Genomic DNA, 23715 nt, shown 5'->3' with positions numbered 1-23715 from the left:
TGAATTCATTCCAAGCCTGGAGTGACTGGTTAGCTGAAACAATATCACATTTTGCTCTAAAAAAAGAAAAAAAAAAAAAAAAAAAGAAAGTAGTAGGTGCTCTCACCAGACACAGAGGCACTGGGCAAGGCTTTTCTTTTTTTTAAACAAAACTGCACAAATTCTCTGTCCAGCAGAATCCATTTGTCTCAAGCATTTAGTTCAGTTGCTGGTCATTAGTTGGCAACAAACTGAAATGCTTTTCATGCATTTCAACAAAATCAATTATAATGACACTGAAAATTGCTTAAACTGAATATAAAAAGTTCTATGGATAATTTCACAAAAAATAGGTAAAATCCTAAAGGGTGTAAATATCTTTTTGGGCACAGAAAAGATACTGATTTAGCACAGTTAAACTCTCCATGCAGTAACTCTGGAATAACTATAAAAGTCTTTTGACACACAACTTAAGTGATCTCAAAAATTATCAGGATTTCCTTACAATATATTTTTAGTCATCTTTATTCAACCTTCTCACTTTGATAGACAAACCATAACTACAGCACCTTCTCTGATGCACTCAGATGGCAAAAGCTATTCCCTTTTCTTGCATTACACTGATAGCAACAGAGGAAAACAACACAACTTCAATATGAAAAAACTGTAAGATAGCAAAAAATGTTTCTTTCTCTACCTTCCTTTTATATTCTCCCAAAAACTCTCCAATGATCAACATCTCTAGCCAGTTAGACAAATAAAAACAAGCTTTACATACGCTTTGAGGATTATTTTTTTAATCACCTCAACAAAAAAAAAGAAAAATCCTTGTTTTAACCATTTTCTTTTTTCTTTTACAAAATAGCCCCAGGTTGAATGTGGACTAAATATCTCTAGTAAAATATTTGAGGCATTCAGGCCCTATTGTGTTGGGTTTTTTCCCCCCGAGTGTGAATCAGAAGCCAAAATGACATGCGCTCAGTGATATGTGAAGGTCTGAGATGGGATATACAAGTAAAGCCTTTAGGCAATGTTATCGAAGCAGGCACCAGTTATTTTCCCAAACAGGAAGAGAGCGAGAAAATTGCTATCTTCCTTCTATTTGTACAGATTTTTGAAAGACTTATGTTTTATCTAGACCAAGACTATATTAGAAGATAAGTATTGAGCTGTTAGATAACAGATTCTTACTGCTAGGTAACGGATTCTTACTGTTGTTAGATGCATTATCACAAGCAAATAAGACCCTCTCGGTGTGAAGCAGGTACTACATCGCGTGTTCTCTGCAGGGTTCAGGTGGGTACTCGGGCAGTGGGTGTACAGGCAGGGTTGCCCATTACCTTTCCAAAGGCACCTGTTCTGCGAGGACAGAGAGGTACCTGATGCCCATTAAACTGGGCTTGAGCAACAGCTCTCGTGCGTATGCCAGGGCCTCAGTGGAGGCTGAGAGGCCAAGAGATGTCTTGTAACCACTTAGTCTACAGCAACCCTTCACACCTCACACCCCGTACCTGAAGCCAAGATGGCCTTCACATTTTCCATCTGTAATGGATAAGAGAAGGCCATCGTGGATTCAGGGAAACACACCTACTACAGCATGCAAAGTCCTTCTTATATGGAAATAAAATGATCATTTTTGTGCATGCGTGTGTGTGAAATTCACCCTTGCTTTCCCCATCTTTTATAACTGCTCGTGTTTCTGTTTTTAAAGTACGAAATTGAAGCTGGCCCTACTGTTTCTTGGGGAAATGGCAGTGAAGCCTGTTCCTCCTGCCAGGTTGTTCTTCATTTATAATTTCCAGCTAGCCAGTTTGTTATGTGAAAATATTAAAAAGGTTCCAGAGCCTTCCCGAGTTCAGAGCTTAGGTGAGAGCTTGTCTACCACCAGGCAATGTCGAAGCCGGCTCCACCACGTGAGTGTGGTTATCCAAGCAGACGTGCTTCCCATCCACTGGGGACAGTGGGAAAAGAAGCCCTTCTGCAGAAAGGATTATGCTCGGTGCCAGTTTTTACCTCGGGTGGAAGTGGGATTTTCTGACAAGGCAGGGAGGCAGAGGATGGGAAAGGCTGTCAATGCTTGAACTGCAAAAAGCTCATTATTTTAACAGCTGTAACTTTAAAAGCTATAGCAAATGCTTGCCTGCAGGTTTCAGTTATTTTAAACAATGCGATTGCTTGGCTTAAAAGTCCATTTAGGACAGAAATAAGTTCTCCTAACCTAACTTGCTTTTCAGTTGATACAGAGTAGGAGCCTCAGTAGCAGTTAGGCTTCATATTTACAAGGTGGCCTTCATCAGAACTTTTCATGACTGCCACACAACGCTGGATGCAGGTTACCATGGCTTTCCAGCTAAAGGGCTACAGAGTATGTTCTCTCATCCTCTAAGACAAGGACAGAAAAGTTTGCTCAGTGGCCTGCAGGTTGCTGTTGTTTGACCAAGCTAAAGGGCACCCAATTTTAAGCCAAGTCTCCTACAACACTATTACAACGTGGTTCCTATGCGTCAGCCAGACCTGTAAGCCTTCTTAAAAGCCTTGGATACATGTTCCAGAATGGTGCAAATGCCCTAGAAATATGGATGACCATGGACAGAAGTGTAAAAACAGCCTAACTGATTTTAAAAGCAATGTAGATTGTAATGGGGCAGTGAGTTCAGGTGGAAAACATACATTAGCCAGAATACCAGCATGGGCACTTACAGTGTTGAAAACCACTGACTGGAGATCCCAGTCATAAAAGAAGAAGATTTAAGACCGGGACAAGTGCAGAAGCGTTTTGTCCCTATTTACCATCGAGATTAGCAAGTGTCAGAACACACACACATACAGAAAATGTGTATTTTAAACATAGGGTTGAAGCTAAATATTTTGTAAACATTTACCTGAAACACAAGGTTTTAAAGAATTTAAGGATTGAGCAAAACACACAGGAGCGGGAGAAATACTTTTTTTCTTGCTTCTTAGACAAACTTACGATCCACAGGAACTTGCTTCTGCCTCTGGGTGTCTCGTGCAACACTAGCACCGCTGTCGCTAGAGGTGCTGCTTTGGCGGCTGATGGTTGCTGGCGCTTTGGGCACGGGAACCGGTATCGGTGCTGGTGCGCTGGGAGGGAGGGGGACAGCCACGGGGACAGGAGCGGGTGTCGGAGGTGGCGAAGGAGTAGCAGGAACTGGATCAGGTTGTTTTGCAACGTAGTCCGTCCTTTGTTTCTGAAAAGATGCAAAGAGACTCAGTTCATCAACAAAACCTGGAGAAGATGTCAGAGAAACTCAGGTTTCTACAGCAGAAAATGCTGGGATGCTGTGCACCAACTGATTTCATTTATTACACAAAACCATCTTACTTGCCAGATGTAGTTCCAAAATTTGCCGAAAACTTGATTTGGCATCAAAGTTTGGCATCAATTTCCTTCTCTGTTGGACACAAAGTTCACAGCAATGGCATGATCTGAAATACATCTCTTTCTTTCAAGCTGTTCAGTTCTATAAATGAAATGTTTTTAACTTCCAAACTTCTACTACCAGGCACTTCTTAGCAGCTTCCAAAATTTTTGAATTGTTGGACTTTATCGGTGTAAAAATGTGTATTTCAGAGTTGTTATATAAAAAATAGTGAAAAATTAATATATCCAGCCACACCTAAGCCTGACTAATGGTTTAACTTACAAATGTCACTGAGATTGGGCACTGTTTCTTGAATTGCAGACGCAATTTAAGATGTTCCTGCTCCTCCTACCCATTCAGCTGTGCCTTTTCAGCTATTTGTGTGGTCACTACATGCCACTCCAGTGCAATAATCCAACTAAAAAAACCCCCAAACCCCAAACTTCGCAATTCTTGGAATAGGGCTGTTGTTTCTTTTCCCCCACTTTACGCAATGTTCTAACAACATGCAAATTATCTTGCTGCTAATAACCAACTATCAGATGCCTCAAGAATAATTTTGGGGAGTAATTTCTTTTCTCTTTCTTTACCTTTAGAACGGCACCAGTTAGAGGAAGATACCTGTATTTTCCCAAAGCAATCCCAATGACAGACAAGCCCAGAAGCTCATAAGCAACCTACGCTATGCTTTTCTTTCAAACAGTTCAAACTCCACATCTCATTGTTTTAACAGTGCTCCCTCGCTGGAGTTTTGGACTAACACAGCTTGAAAGTTTAATATTAAAGTTTGTTTGCTCAATAGGGATGCCTCATTTCTTAGTTATGAGAAGTCTGCTTACTTTGGTATGAAAATAGATGAGTACATTCCCCAGATTCATTGCTCCTTCCTGAAATACCTTTCCCTATTTCCTTGGAGGCGGAGGATTTATGGCAGATTAAGTAGGGAAATATTTGTAAGAGCCATATGTTAGAATTTGAGCAGCAGATCACTGCCCTGACAACAAACTTCCATTAAATGTCAGCAAGTGCCCTTATACAGGAATCCCCAACTCAGTGAGTCTAACTGATAGACAAGGCATTTTGTACTGAATGTAAACTGGGACCATTACAGCGAAGCTATGCTGAGTTACACCAGCAGAAAATTTATCCCATCAGCTTCTATGGCCAGTCAATTAAGTCTAGGAGAAAAGTCTTTTGTTTCCCTTAGATAATTTTTCACTTAAATTGTAGTAGTCAGTTACTGATGCAAACGTATAGTCTTACAATACATTCCCCATTAGACTTTTTTGGTTTTTTGTTTCCCTAGAATTGTGTTGTTCAAAGGCATTCATCTCAATAATTTTGTGTCCAACTTGTGCAGTGCATTGTGGGGAGATTAGAAAAAAAAAAATCATATGATTAACTTCTCTGTATTCCATTACTTCAATGTTAAGACAATAAATGTTTTTTTAAATATCAAATGCTGAGAAAAGTGAAATGCATAATATGAAAGAGAACAAGCGGAATAATGTGTATTTAAGAAACTTGTCCTTTGGTGGAAAGAGAGTGTCCTGCTAGGTATATAGTAAATATACCATAATTTATGATATATAGATGCACTATGGTATATCCAAAATCATGTTAATGAACTTAAAAATTTCACAGATATTAGAATGTTCTAATGACATTCAGATTTTTTTTAATCTTGCTCATGGATTCCGTTTGCTAGACTGTTATCCCCACAATGTACCCTCCTGTGTGCCCCAACCTTCTCAAACAACATGCAAGGAAAAAGCAGGGCATTTTTATGGCAGAGAGGATTCATTACAAACCAAGGCATCAACTGCACATCACCACAATCATAATCCAGAAAAAGTGATAGCTAAACACGACACGTAGCTCTCAATGGATGCTACTGGTGTCGTTTCAAAAACATGTTGTACTGTAATCACAGGCCTCATCAAAATGACTTGCTGGAGGGAAAATAAAAATTAAGCTGGAAGCATCACTCAAATTCTAAATTTACAGATGAAGCCACATTGAAATACACTTCACATTTTGTCGAACAGTGCCAAAAACACATTTAACGTTTCTTTTTTTAACGCTTCTTTTTTTAACTCCAGATCTTTTCAGGACATCCACACATTCATCCCATCACTTCTATTCATTGCTACCAACAACACAAGCATGCACTATGGAATTTGGTGACTACATAGTCCAAAACAGTAATTTTTGAGGTTCAATATCAGAAGAGTAATTTTGTTACCTCTGAAAGCTCTCCCAGCAATTGCTGTGAGGAAAATGGAGTAAATCACATCAAATAGTATTGTTAGAAAGGTAAAAAGTGACTGCTTTGCACATCACTCCTGAAACTTCATACGCATTAGCAATTTAAAATGAAGGAACATCAGTGCTAGTAATTACCTCTTCTTACTCACTAAGGAACTCGCACAGTGAGGTACTCTCATTTTCTTCTTTTGAATAATGGAGTGTTGGCTACAAAACATACGTATGTGACACCATATAAGCAATGAGTTCTTTTCAAAGCACCTACCCAGGCAGAAACTTAGAAAGAGGTTTAATAAAAAATGAAACCCAAACAAAAAACTGACAATGGACTGCAGATCATAAGGTGAATGTAGAGAGCACTTGCAACTGTAGAACAGCAATAATTAAGTCACGGCAGGTATTAAAAAAGAAACATATTTATTTTAGCTTAAGAAATGTTGGCTAGCTTAGAAAATGAGGCAAAGGTTGCTGCTGGCAGACATGTACTCACTAATGTGCTGACAGCCTTAAGAACAATAAACAATTCTCAGTTTTGTTTTTCCTTCTTCCTCATTTTTTTTTTCTTTTGACAATAAACTTGCAATCCTCAACTCATGGAAATTGGAAAAAAAATCCTTTAAATTATTTGGAACAGTGATGATACACACTCATGAAAAATCTGGATATATCAGAAAAGCTTGCTGGTAGATTTTTTTCTTTTTTTTTTTTTTTCCCAGAGAAATCTTTGGGTTTGCTTTTCCCAAAGCTCTTTTTCAACACACTACAGGCTGCATCTTGTCAAAAATCAAGATTCAGTATGATACGATCTATTTTTAATGTAAGCAAAATAATAAGTTTGAGTAAAAGTTCTATTGGCATCAACCCTAATTCTTGATCATTGTAAAAAAAACAGGAACATATCTTCAAATATATTTTTGCGTCAAAAAAAGGGAATACGTGTATTCAAACTATGGCAAATACAGACTTAGCAATAAAAAGGCATTGGGTACAACCATAACTAGCATTAGTGCTAGGAAATGCTCTCATGAAGTTAACACAGACACGGAGCTTCCCATTTACTCTCTTCCCGAACATTTGAGTGCCACATTCCTGTTTGCACAGTGCCAGGAGTTCACCAAGAGGGCTGCAGAGCATTCAGCCTTAGTTTTGTAACAGCATTGTGGTTTGGATGTTTTCTTGAGACTCCTTTTAAGAGATAAGACAGAATCAACTATGTGTCTTCACCCAAAAGGGACAATGAGATACCCAAGACTGGAAGGGCAAATTTCAAGCAAGGTCTTTTGCCAGAGTTTCATTTGGTGGGCTCAGCTATTATGCAGTGTCAAACAGCTGCCTATTAAAATGCCATTACAGGTCACCTAACTAGCTCTTTGTGGGGTGTAAAAAAACGTATGTTTTTATTGGATTTACAAACTCGTCTTGCTAGACTCTTGCCAGAAAGTAAGTAGTATATTAGGATGGAAGAAGGAGAAATTCAGACAGAATTTACTTCTTCAAATTGGTATTAGCTAAAATTAGACCCCATTTCTTGAGGGGGGCTGGGGGAAAGGCAAACCAGGGGCTTAATTCCTATAATTAATGAAATCCTTTTTACAACTATTTGTTACATTTTTGTATAATAAGTGGTATCCCATAATTTGGGATTGGATCAATGTTGAATTGGACAGGAAACAACTTTTTTTTTTAAAGCCATCAAAAAGTCTTGGTCTGATGGCAACTTTAAAGAGCATTTGATATGAAATGAGCTAAAAGAGATACTGGCTCTTGGTCAAAAATATGACATCTTTTTGGTCACTGCAAAATGAACACCTGGCAACAGCATCAAGTCACTATCAAACACTTCATGATCTGCAGGAAAGATAGCAGTTGGCAAAAGATGAGTATGACACTGTGACACTAACTTGGAGCACAAATGCTGTGCTTCAGGGGAAACAACTTCCCACAGAGATATTTTAAGTGAGCTGCTACACAAAGAGACTCGAAAGAAAGGTTTTGATGGTAGATCGCCAAAAAATGTGAAGGACACTTGTCCCAATTGAGGTGGAGACTTTTGTCTTGGTTTCTACGTACCGTAAACATGCCTCTTAGACATACTGTCACACTTCTGTGGACAGACATATTTTTTTAAAATAAGAATACAGGGCTGCACTTGGCTTAATATTTACTCTCTATGCCTCAGGATTTCATACACATCACTGAAAACATAGCTGTCTCACCTCACAAAGGGTGTCATAAGATTAATTAACATGCCCACTGAGATACACAACTCTATCCCAATTGTCAAGAGCATTAAAAAAAGTTAATAAAAATGCACAGAAAATAGGAAATATTATGATAAATTATTTTCTAGGTTCACCAGCAATACTTGTACAAAAGAAGAAATTGGGGTGCTTGGGAAAATGTTTATGTTCATACATAATGGGATGGTGAAGTACCACTGTTGGTTGACAATAAACAGGTAGACTAAAGAACCAACACCACAGAAAACTCTGATAAACAATAAACAACATTAGTGGAAAACATAAACAATCACAAAAATGCTGTCCTAAATGTACAAAAGTACCAAACAAGCAAGAATATGGTTTTCCTGGAACTAATTCAACTGACCAGAAGAAAGACAATGTTACAGCCTCTGACACACAAAGATGATGAAATAACTAGGATATCGTTTGCAATGTTACTGCAAGTATCTTAGACAGCTCAGTGCTTTCAAGTAGCTATCTGGGTCCTGGATCCTGAAAAGGATTGCGAGAAAAATCAGGACCTAATCTAGTGTGTGGACTCGGAGGTCACTAGGAGAGGGAACAGAGCGAGAGTAAAAGAAACTTCGCAGCTCTGAGAATAGTTGTGATAATGAGGCATCCATCTCAGAGAAAAGGTGTCTGTCTCTAGGATAACTGAATGAAAATAAGCTCTCTTTCAGTGGAATCCTTAATCTTTCCTAATAATCTGGAAACATCCCTTGGTCAGCCGTGCTTTGAAGGCCATTAGTCTGTAGAGAAATACTCTACCGTAAGTGTGCATAACACTCCTCTGTGGCTCGAAGCCGACCACGGTGCTTGTCGCAGCAGACAGACTACTTGGAAAGCAGTCTTTCAAAAACCAAAGGTGGCTTAGGTGACTGGCAAAAGCTGCACAGCACAAGGGGCTGAGCCTGCTTGTGCTCAGGGTCTGGCAAAAGCACTGATAGGAACCGCTTCAATTTCCTGCTCTACCCACAAGTTCTCCTGTTTGACCTTGGGCAAGGCAGTCATCCCTTCAATGCCTCATTTCTCTCTGAAATAGCAGCAATGTCTCATAACGCTGTTATGAAAATAAATAAGGTTATGCAAACAAATGAACCATGTATCTACCACAGGGAATTTAGACAAATAAGCATGCTCAGAAGTGCTAAAATTATAATAATCACCATAAAGTTAAGAACAACATTACTGACATGTCTTGGTAAAGACTCCCTTTACCCTGTGTAATTCTTTATATTCCTAAATAATTTCACAGTATTGCAAGCTCATGTTTGAATATGTACAAACAGAACAAACCATGGACTGCCCTGCCAGAGGGCAAAGCAACAAAATTATCTTAAGTGTTGTTCTCTGATCCTAATTTTCATAGGTCTGTGAAGAATGCTTTGTGAAATTTATTATTTCCCATGTATTGTCATTATTTCAAAGAGAAAACTTCAAAACCTGCAGTTTTTTTCTTACACAAAGAACAGTGTAAGAACTTCTACTCAAACGTCTGCTCAGTATTTCTTGGGAAATTCCAAACACACAAAATGACATGCACCCAAAGAAAAAAAGGTCAGATCTTTAAATCAGGATTTGAAAGCACTCTAAATGCATGCTTTGTTTCCCAGACAGGCAAAAAAAACCATAAGCAAGTTAGAATGAGCTCATATGTTATAGGCAAACAATTAGGGACAGGAAAGACTGAGAAACAGTCTGATTCAAGCCCACCAAGCTCAAGACAGGTCTACCACATTATTGTGCCAGAAATAGCATAGGACCTGTTTTTCAAGAGACTTTCCATATCCATGGAAAGACTGGAAATACTGCAAAAGCTGCAGCTTTCATGATAGGCGTGCACACGAAATCCAGCACAGTGACACCTTCAACAGGGACTTTTAGATGAGCCTGCAGCAGAGACAGTCAGCAGTAACATCATGGCATTTCTAGTTTTTCAGTCATCAGTCGGAGTGTGTAGGCACAAAGGAATGAATGTTAGATTAAATCAAGTTAAATCAAACTTCAAGTTTCAACAGAAGTTTGGTTTGCATTTGGACTGAAAAAGTCTGATTCAGACAGGCCTGGAATTTCTGCTTAATCCAAACTTGTTTGCCTAACCTTTCCAAATCATTAGATATAAAAAGGAAGAAACGGGTCTGAGAAAATACAACCTCTTATTATATAAGCCTCCATCCCACTTAAAGGTTGTCTAAAAATACACATTACAACTTTATCCTGTACATCTTCACTTGAGTGAACAATTGCACGGACATAAGATTTTTGTTTTATTTTTAGTATTTTATCCTCTAGTTCTGTTCAACATATAAGAGAAACAACCACCAAGAAAATCTTAATTCCACACCACAACATGAAAGACAGAAAGAAACCCAAAATTAGGTCAGGAGAACAGAGTACTATTGATGCACAGGCATAGTAATTGAAAAATACCTGCTTTGTGAATTCAAAAGCAAAGATGCCTATTTTTTATGACTCCAAAATTACAATAATTAAATAAATTCAAGACTAAGATAGGGACACACAAAGACAGAAAATAAATATAAAAGCTAGCATTCACTCTGCTAGGAGAAACAAAGATGACCCTACCTTAAATAATTCAAACTCCTTCTTTGGCATCAACAGCTATCAATCCACAAAAGATATTTGCAATTAAAATAAATGCATACACATCCATTAGGATCGAAATTACCACCTTTATGCAAATAATCAGGGAAAAAAAAAAAAACACTTAAAGGAAAAGATTTTGCTGTATCTTTATCAACTTTGTACTCATGTTAGACTCTATGCAATACAGAAATCAGCCTCGGTCTGTAAAAGAAATAGAACTCTTCCATCATATCAGGGGAACATGCAGATCTTTTAGCTTTCCTGTGAATCTCTTCCTCCTCCACACACACTCACACACTTCAAAAGAAAGTTTCCCCCAAGGAGTGGACGGTACCTGTATGGCGCGGGTATACGCGGGCTCTGACCATCCAAGACCACCTTCTTGATTCTTCAGAGGGTCCAAAATGTTGTTTGGCACAAAGCCTGTGCTGCCACTTTTATTCTGAACCTTCCACCACTGCTTTCTGTCATCCAGGATCTGAAATAATATGGTAATTTTCTGACTTTCCTCCTGCCAGTACTTAGACTGTGCGTTATTTAAAAACAAAACCATAACTTTGCCAGGTTCTGTGGTTGCCAACAGATTTTACACAGATGTCCCTAAGAAACCCCTGTAGGCTTTTTTTATCATCAGCATCACTAATCCTACATGGTAGTACTACTCTTTTCAAAACATGGCTCTCGAGGAAGCATATGGAAGACAGGTGTGTAATGAACCGCTGTAAGTTCAGCCATGTGCTGGACAACACAGTGCACTGACAATCAAATACTTGCAGAGAGAGGCTGGCGTCTCCAAAACCTATATGCTGTTGACAAAAGGAATAAGTAACTACTAATAACCCAAGAAAAAGTGCATCGTTCTAGCAGAGCACAAATTTGGAGAGAGCGCACTTCTGAGTAAACAGGGAATTGGAGCAGGCTGGCCAGGAGAAGTCTGAAGTCCGATTACCTGCCGTGCAATCTCATACACAGCATTTTCTCTCTCTGCTGCTCCCTCCCTTCCAAATGTGTCCAGCTTTCAGGGTACCAGCTCTTCCAGGAAAAGGACAGTCTCTCACTGTGCCCTGTGCATACACAGACAGCGTTCGCCAGAGCCAGTTATTTGAATACTACTAAATGAGGCTTTTAAAAGCAACACCAGAAAAGATGGAGGATACACACAAATGTATTTCTAGCATGGATCTCTACAGCATCAGTTCGTAAGTCAGCACAGAATCTCCGTTTATGTCAGCTACGATGCAAAACAAATTACTTGAAGTTTCCATATTAAGGGAGGTAAATCACACACATTGAAGTAATCACCAAGGACAGCCCCGCTGCCCACTGGAAAGGAACCCTCAGTTTTGAGTAGTACTAGAAATTCACGTTTTCTCTTTGCAAAAGAATTACCTCTACGATCTCTTCTTTCATGACTGAAAGCTCACTGTTGTTTCTTGCCATAAATTCATACTTGCATTTAGCATATTTCTTGGTCTGTGCTTTACTGTGTGCTTCATAGTTTCTGCAAAGCAAATGTCAGACTATTGTTCAGTGAGTCATTCAAGCAAATAAAAATACAGGCTAAATGCCCTCTTCCAACAACCTGCAAAACATTTAAACAAAAAAACCCCGTCATAACATGATGTTGCTGTAGAAGTACCTATTCATAAATGCTGATTTAAGTTCCAAAAAAAAAAAAAAAAAAGAAAAATAGGAACAAAAGAAAGAAGCAGTTGAGCTACATGGATCTCAAGAACTGGTAATCTTTATTAGCTCACTGCTTGCAAGATGTATGATAACGATAACAACTAAGATTAGCAGGTGCCATTGTATTAAGATAAACATGTACACTATATTTAGTCTGTTTTCCTACAGTAGGTTAAATGATCATTTGCCATATAAACAAATGACTACATTTAGTGTATACTCGATGTCCTTTGTATGAAACTATTTCTAGCGTTGATCATAAATTAAGTTTCAAACAAATAATAAATGAATAAATTTTTGCCATCAACAGCAATGGAATTAAACTCTATTTAAAAAATGCTTGCCTACTGTAGGTCCATAAGACCTTGACTGTAAAGATACCATCAACTCTAACAACCTCAAGTTACTGTATCAATTAAAAATGAAAAATAACTTCTTGGCAGTTACAGACAGCATTCATTGTAGAACAAGGCATACCACAGTATAACTTTGCATGTTTCTGTTTCCTTGAGGAAAGACCTGTTCAGATTGCCTTTGGGTAACACACTGCTAATTTCTTCTACCTTCTTCAAGGTGAGAAGAAGGGCCTCCCAGTCCCATCAAAACAGGTCCAAAAGAGACAGCAACATTTTTCATTTATTGCAGATTACCAACAACCCAAATCCATACCACACGTAAAGTTAAAAAAAAAAAAAAAGAAAAAGGGATAATGAAAACATTGAACAATCAATGGCTTGAAATGCTGCATACAACATCACAGCACAGGGATACGAATGCAGATGGTTGCTGATGTTGGTGCTGTGTAACCATGGGTCCCAGGTGTGCTGGTTACCTAGCTATTGCATGTCTGTGGAGAACTGTCTCACTTGACTTGAAGAGCAGAACAAAGGAAGAGTCATATTTAGATTGAAAGATTATTTTGAAAAGAAGAAAAAACACCAAAAGAATTTAAGGAGAGAGTGAAAAACATGGGATGAAACTTACCCTGAAGAATAGCTCTTATGAGGTTGAAAGCTGTGTGAGTAATCCCATTTTCTGGCACTCAGTCAAAATTTATATAATTTTTAACTCCTTTCGTACTATTTCAGGGATATGACTAATGTCCTTTTGAAGGTACTTCTACTTCTAGGCTGCCTTTCCAAACTAATTTCACTAACTGTGTCTTCCTGCCTTGTACACACCTGACTATCCTGATCCCCTCAAAAACCATAACTCAGGAAGAATTTTTTAAAGAATGCTTACATTTCAGTTTTACTCCACTCTGTTGTAATCAACGGCAACATCCCCAGAACACGGGCCAGGCATTGGCTGTATGCTTCTCAAGAGACCATAATTCCTCAAGCCCATCTTAATGAGACAAAGAGTTTACTTGGGGCACAAATATTCCCAGTGCTGCCCTCCATCCATCCTCCACTGTGTTTTCTTATTGCCTGTCGGATATACTGTAACTGCAGCCCGCTGCTCTCCTGTGCGCAACAGCCTAGCCGGTGGCACAGGCTCCCAGGGTGCTACTTCACAAATGACAGCACAAAAGCAGACTACACAGCGTACTGCTGTGAAACACCACACAACTTGCTGAAAGACTGTTCAGTACTCTTTCAGCATCAGAGGGAGTCCCCAATGCACACTGAAAGCTTAAGTTCCTGACACCGTTTAAGTCACCCAAGGAAAGCACACCTTCCTGGAGGTCCTGTAACCTACCTGTCCCCCAGAAGGTAGTGGGTGGCTTGGTCACTGCCTTGGGACAGCTCATTAGGAATGCCAGCTTTGAACAAGGACCGGTAAATGACGGCTGAAAGGGTCAGCTCGACTTTCTCACTCCCTTCTCCAAACCCACTCCTCCACCTGCTTCTTCACAGATGCTTCAAAATTTCCCTTTAAAATGGAAGTTACTTGGGGTAACACGTATTAACAGCTTCCCTCCGATAATGAGCTCCTACCAGGCATGAATTACATGTCACTCAAGAGCCAATTAACAAATGGAGTAGGGGCACACTGTGGATGTTCGCATCAGTACCAGCTATCTAGACTCTCTCTCGCAATCAGTGGTGAGAAACGGGCATGACTGCTGCATGTCTCGTTTCACATCTTTCAAAAGACTAACTTCACCTTACAGTAAATGCTTCTTAGAAACCCCTATTTCTCTTTAACCACCACAAAGGAGGCTTGGATGACTCTTGGTTGCAGCCAGATACACTGATACCATCAATAGTTCAATGCAATAAGCCCCATTCTCTAAACCTGAAATGGAGGCAACAACATTTGCATGGAATACTCTCACTCTGAAAGGACAAAACGGGTCTTATCACATTACAGATAAGAGAGAAAGGAATTCAGAGTAGAGGCCATCTAGATTTCAAGCTGACTGGTCCTGAGACAAAAACCCAAAAAGTAACCAAGTTTGACAAAAAGATTAGAGATGACTACTACTGCTGTTGTTGTTATAAAGAATAAAACCCATGTTCAGGAAAAGAACTGAGTCTTCAACCTGCACACCACATGGGAATTTGTTTGCATGCAGATTAACAACAGGATCTTTTAGCACATAGCTCAAAACTAGAGCTTATGTAAAGGTTTTCATCAGAAGAGTATATAATGTTTTAACCAGCAATCTGGCCCAAAAAAATTAGCTTAAACACCTTCCGTAGCACATAAGCTAAAATACTCTTCATACGGTTTATATGGACTATGGTTTGGCACAGGGGAGCAATTCCAACACCACTTTACCAATTTACTTCCACATTTTGTACTGGTATAAATTCTCCCCACAGACAAGGCCGAGCCTCCAAGGATCACTGCATTCGATCTTGTCAAGCTACTCGGATTTAGGCTAAAACGGCAGGGATGAAAGAGGATGTGCAAAAAGACACTGGTTCCCATGCAAACATTTCAGAGCGTTTTTTGTAACATTTGAAAGAGAATGGAAGAAACAAGGAGTTACTATTCTGAAAGCGGATATTTATGCACCAGCCCAGAAAACAAAAAGCAGGAGACTGCAGAGCACTAAGTGAGCAGCTAAACAAATCAAACAATCATTCAAAACAAGGACAGATGAATCTCAGAGCAGACTTGTCATTCTTTGTAGTTCTGAAAAGAACAAAGAGTATTTTTAAAAACATGAAACAAAGCAGAAATAAAGTTTGAAACCAAATAGGAGGATTCTGTGTTCTCAATTGGAGTGGAACTCCACAATATCATTTTTGACAAAAGCATCGATTTAAGAGCACACATAAAGAGGGTAGTCTCATAGAAAGTACACTAGAAGAGTCTTAACGATGTGCCTTAGAGAAGCAGAAGTAGAATACTCGTTGCTAACCAGAATCACTTCCTCCCAGAAATAATCAGAGAATCACAGAATCATTAAGATCGGAAAAGACCTTTAAGATCACCCAGTCCAACCATCAACCCAACACCACACGACCAGCGGTAATTACAGACACCGCCACCCCAACAGCCCTGAGTCGGGACAGTTATCCACAGCACCACGTACGCCGTTGATTCGGTGTTACCTATCTACGTGTCGGCTAACAGTTTGCTTAAAGGCGGCGACAGCCGCGCCCTGGTCCAGCAGAGGCCCTCGTTTGTAAACTGTGTTACTGAATGCGTACCCGTCGGACGGAGGGTAGTCGGGGACGCCGGGAGGCTGCAAGACAAAAAAGAAACAAAGCCCCGCAGGGGGTTAGTGCCATCAGCGGCATCACCTGGTTCACTTACCCCAGCACCCCTGGGGTCCCCGTCACAGCCACGCGTCCCCAGGCGCTCACCGTTCTGCTATGCAAAGTTAATAACTCCCGCGTTTCAAGTACGTCGAACAGGGAGATCAAAAGGATGAGAATAAAAGCACGTCTATCCTAAGTCATCCCGCCGCATTAATATTGCGGCGCATACGCTTTAGAGAAACGCTTCTCCGGGGCGAGGTCCATGTCATCGTTCAGCTATCACTACAGCAACACAACTGATGAACAATGGCTGGATGGCTTTAAAATAAACCGCACCGAGAAGCCGCTTTGAGCTTTCGTTCGAGATGTACACTTAAAGCCAGAAACCTCTAGCTAGCTAACAGTCTGCATAAGAAGTAAAACCTCCTGAGTAAAATTATCACTCTACCGCAGGATCATAATATCAAGTGGCTCATTTATGTCACCCTCTCACTGAATGTGACTACAGTCAAAGAAGAAATGCAAAAAAGATTGTGATAATTAGATAATTCAGGACTTTAATTAAGGAAAATAATCACAGTTTATCACAAGCACATTCAAGGCTTTAGGAAATGCTTTTTAAACAGCAGTCCTTTAAAAAAAAAAACACAACAAAAAAACCTTAAATCCAGCAATGATACACTGCTTTTAAGTAAGAATTATTTTAACCACCATTCCCTAAAACAAAAACAAGCTAAGCAGTTCATTTCTGGAGATTATGACATTGAACTTGCTGATTCTAGATCTTTTCCTTATACCACCTTCCAGTTGCACAAGCTGAGATTCATCAGAAATTGCCAAATCTCTAAGCTTGGTTTGTTGGGGTTTTTTGGCATTGGGGTTTTTTTGTGGCATTTTTTATTTCTGACTGTGTGGCTACAGAAAAGCTACCCACCTAATTTCTACCTCTAAGTATCTGACCTGGCACCCAGAGACACTTGTCTACAGGGGTGAAGGTTTATAAAAAGAAAATAAACCACACAAAAACCCCCATACACGTAGACTATTCTTTAAAACCATATTATTAAGACCTCTTTGAAAAAAATCTCAAGTGTCACCTAGCTTATACCTTACATCAAAAGACACCCAGGAAGCAGGACCTGATTTTACCTCATACACAAGTTATTTGCATGGCCTTAGCCTCACTGGACTTTCAAAACTTTCATATGTTTAAAAAGGCAATAGCTTTTTCTGTTGTGAATAAAAAAGCATCAAAATACACTTTTATTCTTAAAATCTTCTCATGAATGAAAGTACATTTTCTGAGCAACTCTACTGAAAAAGTAGAGGGTATAATCTTAATGGTCAGACTCTTTGTTTCTCAGACTTAGTCAGAAAACGCACTCCTGTCTCTCTGAAGGCTTTAGATGGTTGTGCATGTTTCCATTCTCTAAACAGAATAACTTATCTTTTTGCTAAATCCACCTCATTTCTAGTTGGCAGCTGTAGAAGTAGGCCTAAATTACCTGATATGGCATTAATCTGATAGCACCTCTGAACACTTTCTTGCAATATAGTGAAAGTATCAAGAAATTAATTAAAAGAATATTAAATTCCACATCTGTGAAGAAGTAGCTTAAATCCAAAATTACTTAAAGTGATGTTTTTCTCTTTTTGTCTGTGCGCCTGTGCATGGATGCGTGTTTGAGAACACTTGGTTCAAATTCTTGGTAAAGTCTACATAATCAAAATCAATGGGATTTGAAAGCACAGGTCAAGAATCAAAGGGGCTTGGACTGTCCTCCCAGCTGAGGTGAGAAAGTGCATTAAGTTCAAGGACAGCAGTAGGCAAAAGCCTTGTATTTTCCCTAATCACATTTTCGGTAGCTGAACAGGCATTTGGTTTCACATAAATTTAATATAAATATACTGAGCTTGCACTGACCTATCAGACATCAGAGCGTGGTTACTCCAACAATGTCACAGAATATTTTCTTTATGAAGGAAGCAGTTGGTGTTGCATTTGCTAATTTACAGAACACTGTCACAGGTAACCTACCTCAGCTGACAGTCTTTTCATTTCTTGCTTCCGCTGTTGCTCTGCAACGTTTGCCACGGACTCGGCCAAATGATTGAGTTCCTGCTCCTTTGGAGCTCCCATGAAGTTCAGCAAAGGAGGCTCCCAACCGTTTCGGAAACGAGGGACATAAGGTGGAATAAAATGGTCTTTGGGCCAGTCCGCTCTGTATGAAAAGTAAATCAGAGATCTGCATCAAGGGCCATACAAATATTGGTTTAATAGGTTTCCTAAAGATTGAAATGCTTTAGAATTTTTATTAGTATAGAGGAGAGGCTGGGATTACAGTACAGGCAGAATTGTGCTAGAACACAGAAAATCTGCAGAAAACATTTATTGACCGCAGCTATGCTCGCTGCTATGCCCTGCGGAAAGAAACTGGTCCTGCCATAAGGACTTGTCAGTGGTGAAACACAAAAATTTCTGTCTTGTAGCAAAGGATGAGTAATAGAAGAATCAATCACAAACAAATCTAGGATTTGTTTTAACTGTTAGATGGGGAAAAATATTGCAATGCTCTATGGAAGACAAAAGGCTTCAAAGAAACAGCCTGCTTCTGAGAGCAGGTATGAAGCATAGAAGCTTAGGGGGTCTAGTTACACCTAAAACAAAATGTTAAACAATAGCATTTGCTGACAAAAAAATCCAACTCTACATGCTCCAAGACACAAGAATTATCATCGCATTTGCTGTTTTATAGTCCAGACTGATCTTTTTAAAATACTGTATTACTTTTCAGAGCTCCATTAGCATTCCCTATTGTAATATAAAATACCTGAATTAACACTTTCATGCTCTGCCTTTTGCACTATGCACAACACACTGTCCCACAATATAAATTACTGCAGAGGGCCACAAAAGTGATCAGAGGGGTGGAGTGCCCCTCCTATGAGGAAAGGCTGTGAGAGTTGGGGTTGTTCAGCCTGGAGAAGAGGAGGCTCCAGGGAGACCTTATCGCAGCCTTCCAGTACTTAAAGGGGGCTTACAAGAAAGATGAGGACAGACTTTTTAGCAGGGCCTGTTGTGACAGGACAAGGGGTAACGGTTTTAAACTAAAAGAGGGCAGATTTAGACTAGATGTAAGGAAGAAATTTTTCATAATGAGGGTGGTGAAACCCTGGCACAGGTTGCCCAGAGAGGTGGCAGGTGCCCCATCCCTGGAAACATTCCAGGTCCGGTTGGCCAGGGCTCTGAGCAACCTGATCTAGTTGAAGATGCCCCTTCAGGGGCAGGGGGGTTGGAATAGATGACCTTTAAAGGTCCCTTCCAATCCAATGATTGATTCTATGATTCCCAGTGAAAGCAGAAATGGGAATGTACATTACAGTCTTTTAGCAGTCTCATTGTTGACAGTGCTCAAAATTAAGGGAGAAATGCTGTCAGTCACACAGGTTGCAGGAGCAGTCAGCAATTACTAGCCCATTAGCAGGCCTGAGCTAGGTCAGTAACCCTTGAGTTTTATCATTTACCTTTCCTGCTCCACCACTCCACAGTGTACCTCTGGATACTGAGATCAATCAGACCATCATTTCTAATCTGCACAGGTCAGCCAACTATATTTGAAGTGCTTCATTCTTCACCACCCAACACGAGCTACTTGTCTTTCCATTAAACCTTTTCAGGATGGACTAAACGAATGGTGATGGTAGTTCCCAAGACAAGGAGCCCATATTTTACCCAGTGATCCATTTTGCCTACATAGGGCTCCAGGGCTATGAGACAATTTCCACTGCCAGTCCCACCACAAGCTGCTATGAAGCCAGCAGAGCTTGAAGCAGGTAAAGGCAAGCGAATGGTGCTTTGCTAGGGTAAGCTCTCTGGCAATCACAAGAAGCTGCAATTCCTGTTTCCAGCCCATTTTGTAGTAGCAGGCCGAACAATAGGCCCAAAGGATTAATTTGGACATCCCTGGTCCTTCACCAGACTGAGATCAAGGAAGGGAAACATCTGTATGTCACTTGCCCTACTCTGAGGATGTTTGTCACTCCATGCGCTCTAGGGCTTTCCATGCAGCCTTCCTTACCAGCAAAACACTCAACTACTTTTTAATCAATCAGTCAAAGAAATCCACTTGGTAGACGTTTATGTTCCAATTTGAAATCTAAGAGCAAGGATGAATAAACACAAAATACATGATGCATTTCCAGATGAGGTGATTACATACCAAATCATCATCAAATGTACTTATCCACCACAGATTTAAAATGCACTTTGCTAATTTAAGCTTCTTCCTTTGCATGTTCTATTTACTTAAGTAATTTCAAACCATTTACTTACCACAAAAACAACAAATACATAAGATAGTTAATTTTTAGATAAGCCTAACTATATTAGTGAATCCATCAAGTGCAACGTATAGAGTACGCACATGTAACATGGTTCAGCCAATAAACATTGTTTAATAACTATAAGCATTTTCTTTATAGTATTATGATACTTTTGGAAAAGTAAAGACATTGTCATTTTTTAGCTTTTGATAATTACTAGAAATTGAAAATACAAATCTATATCCTGTTCTTCAATATTTTGTCACTTTTTATTGCAACTTTTTCAGATTGGCTTTTAATGAAGTCCAGATAGCTGGGTTGGAAAAATAATGGTGAAAAACAACTGGAAACAGGCAAGGGACAGTTTAGAAAAAATGACTGCACGAGGTTATGTCAAGTGGTTCTTGATACGATGGACAAAACAAAAATTTCTGTCTGCATCTTCTCCCTCCTTGAGACCCTAAAATGAAACCACTCCCAAATCCAATTGAGGCTAAAGAGTTCCTTTCCAAAAACTTCAAAGAACAGTTCTGAAGAGTCCAAAGCCTAACAAATTAATAATTAGTGTATTAGGGGTGGATAACCTGATTAAGATCATGTCAATAAACTTGAGTTTAGACTTCACCTCTAAAATACACAAAGACTTTTTGCTCACCTGGCTTTGGTCCATGTGTCACCCAATGACATCCATAACTGTCCTTCTTCACTGGTGACAGTATATCGCAGGAAGTCAATAGTATCTTTTGTTAAGAGGGGGCTGAGTACTGTACCAGCAAGCTCTGGACCTCCTGTTGTCTGTACCACCTAAATCCAAATATTAAAATAATACAAACAACACGTCAGTAAGGATACTGTTATTAATACAAGTTACTTACAGTGCTGCTAGGAAACATTTATTACTCACGATAATACTCCCCCCGCCCAAAAAAAAAAATTCTTAGAGCTAACAATGTGTCTTAATATCCTACAGATTAACTAAACCATTTAGTGAAGAAAAACTGTTGTTCTGGTCACCAACCATTTTATATTTTATATTTAGACCCACTTTGGGCAATGTTATTTTTGCTCTACTGATCAAAACCACACCTACTTCCATTAAATAGACATATGGCTATGCTTTCAACATTCCTCCTGCATTCTGTAAATCATCTCTATTTTTTATTGTTATTTAAAAATTATAATGGCAAACTGTAATGCACAAAGCTAAAAATGATTTAAATAAATATATTTAATAGATGGGAATATACACAGAAAAGGATATAAATTTTCTAAACAGAACCTCATCCTGAGATACACACATTTCTCCTTAGTTATTCTCCAGGGACACAACATTTCAACCTTGTAATCCTTGAAAAGTTACAGAGCATATAAATACAAGAGTTCTGAAGGAAAAAACCTGAGAAAATTATAAAACCTTACCATATGTAGTGGGGTAAAGAGAAAATGAACCAGTTCAGCTGCACTAGGATTCTGGATATGGAATTTTAATTTAGCCTGAAAGAATGGTAAAATGATACATTTTAAGAAACATTTAACTTTTATGACAATAAATACTTCACATAAGAACGGCCATCTCTGGTCAAGCCACAGGTCCACCTATGTTTTGTGGTGTTTTGTTTTTGTTTGTCTGCAATATCTGATAAGTGCAAGTGCTCATTCATGCAACGAATTTTTGAATCCATGTCTATCGTTAGCACCTATTGTACAAAACAGGAAGTTCCTCAACTGACCAATATGCTTTGTAAAGAAGCATCTCCTTTGGAAATTTGCCACCTCTTAGTTTCATTAGTATTCTGTAGTTCTTTTCCAAAAGAAAATGGAGCAACCCTTCTCTACTCACTTTTTCCAGTGATGCTCACAACCATTTACAGATTTATTACATTTTTTCTCTGTTTGGTCTTTTCCAAGCTAAATTAATTCCTTCAAGCATTCTTTTTCTCCCTACACCTTCTTCAGTTTTGTTACATTGGGAACAAAATAAGGCCAGGGTACATAATGGCATATTGATACTCTTTCTTTGTTAATTTTCTTTTTCTCCCCCCTAATGGTTCTTAACATTTGCTTGGTTGATCACCATTGAACACAGATGACGTTCTCATAGGAATCTGTATTACATCAACATTTTGTTCTGATTTGTTTTATATATGAGATTTTTCCCCACCTGTCCATGACTTGATCATATCTATCAATGTTGAATTTCATTTGTCACTTTATCTGCTATCATGAGACATTTCTAAATTTGTAGACTCTACACTCCGCATTTGCCAGAACACCTGTAGATGTGTTGGACAGCAAAGGCCTCTGCAGAGGCCTGTGGGACTTCACTGCTGAATTCACTGCACTTTGAGAACTGGCTTTTTAGCCCTATAATTTGTTTGCTATTTCACCAAACAAGAATCTCAGAAGCTACATTCAACCTCACAGTAGCTCAATTTAAGAACTTCACAGTGTGGAACCTTGCTGGATGCGTTTGGAAATCCAAAGAAACAAAATGAAAGAACTAATGGATTTGTAGACATCATTTTGTTTTGTAAGATGCATATTTGCTTCCTCCTCAGTTGAATATACCTGCCCACAAACTGCATCCCATGAGCGGGTACCTCAGGGGTACCTGGTTGTTGTAGTCTCTCAGATCCTTGGAGTGACTTTAAAGATTATCAACATTGCCTTAACCACTTCTCTTCCTCTGGAAGAAAGGCAGTTTGAGAGAGGATACACACCATACTGTGAGGTTTGCTGACTTAGTTTTGGGAATAGATGGATGAACAGTGCCCATTCAAATAGCGCTTCTATTCATCTGCCTGTAACTTGCCATTTTGATTTGCTGTTCTTTAATCCATTACCAGTCCTTCAATTTGAAACAGATAATCTCTTGTGCTTCCCATAAAAAATGGGTTTCATGAACATGTTGTACACTATCAAGCTTTTCCAAGCAAATATGTGCATTTAAAAAATCATATACGTTCTCTGATACACCTTCTTGGAGGCTTTCTTTCATTTTCTCATCACCCGTTGGCCCTGCAGGCTCCAGAAGTTAGGAGCATGCCAGAATGTGTTTTAAGAAGTTACAGTGGGTTTTATTGTGTCTTGCCACCTGTTCCTCAAACTGCTTTTGACTAGCCTCATTCTACTTCTACATCTAGCCTTCCAGAGTGTGCCTCCAAATGAAGAAAGGAGGAGGATGTGTTTTTACTTCTAGTAACTTCCTATACATTGTTCTTTTGTCATAACTTGCTTTCAGTCTTTCTAAAGTTTTTTTGACAGATGGCAGGCATTTTCTAGGAGCTTCCAGAATGGTGTTTTAAAACAGTTTCCATTCTGCTGGCAAATATTTTATTCTTCACAGAATCACAGAATCATTAAGATTGGAAAAGACCTTTAAGATCATCAAGTCCAACCATCAACCCAATGCCACCATGCCCACTAAACCATATCCTGAAATGCCTTCTAGCTACTCCTTTTAATTTTAAATTAGATTCTTCATTTTATACAGTTCTCCATGTCTGACATAAAGCACCAGGAAGTGAAATTTCAGGCTCTTGTGGCTCCTGCAATTACGCTGAA

At 39.2% G+C, this 23715-nt stretch overlaps 1 protein-coding gene across 1 annotated transcript in view; it reads right to left on the bottom strand.

Moving 5' to 3' along the window:
- EPS8 (epidermal growth factor receptor pathway substrate 8) overlaps nt 1-23715 on the bottom strand; it is a gene marked incomplete at its 5' end in the record, with an annotated part of 42546 nt that overhangs the window by 6937 nt on the left and 11894 nt on the right. Inside the window, 7 exons of the mRNA XM_010293984.1 lie at nt 2954-3191; nt 10818-10961; nt 11873-11984; nt 15679-15812; nt 17867-18050; nt 20807-20955; nt 21571-21645. Coding sequence (XP_010292286.1) covers nt 2954-3191; nt 10818-10961; nt 11873-11984; nt 15679-15812; nt 17867-18050; nt 20807-20955; nt 21571-21645 — 1036 coding nt within the window. The remainder of the gene's footprint in view (nt 1-2953; nt 3192-10817; nt 10962-11872; nt 11985-15678; nt 15813-17866; nt 18051-20806; nt 20956-21570; nt 21646-23715) is intronic.

The sequence above is a fragment of the Phaethon lepturus genome, unplaced genomic scaffold, assembly GCF_000687285.1.
Source record: "Phaethon lepturus isolate BGI_N335 unplaced genomic scaffold, ASM68728v1 scaffold14009, whole genome shotgun sequence".
In the NCBI taxonomy this organism is placed as follows: domain Eukaryota; kingdom Metazoa; phylum Chordata; class Aves; order Phaethontiformes; family Phaethontidae; genus Phaethon; species Phaethon lepturus.
This window is presented reverse-complemented; position numbering and strand designations above follow the sequence as displayed.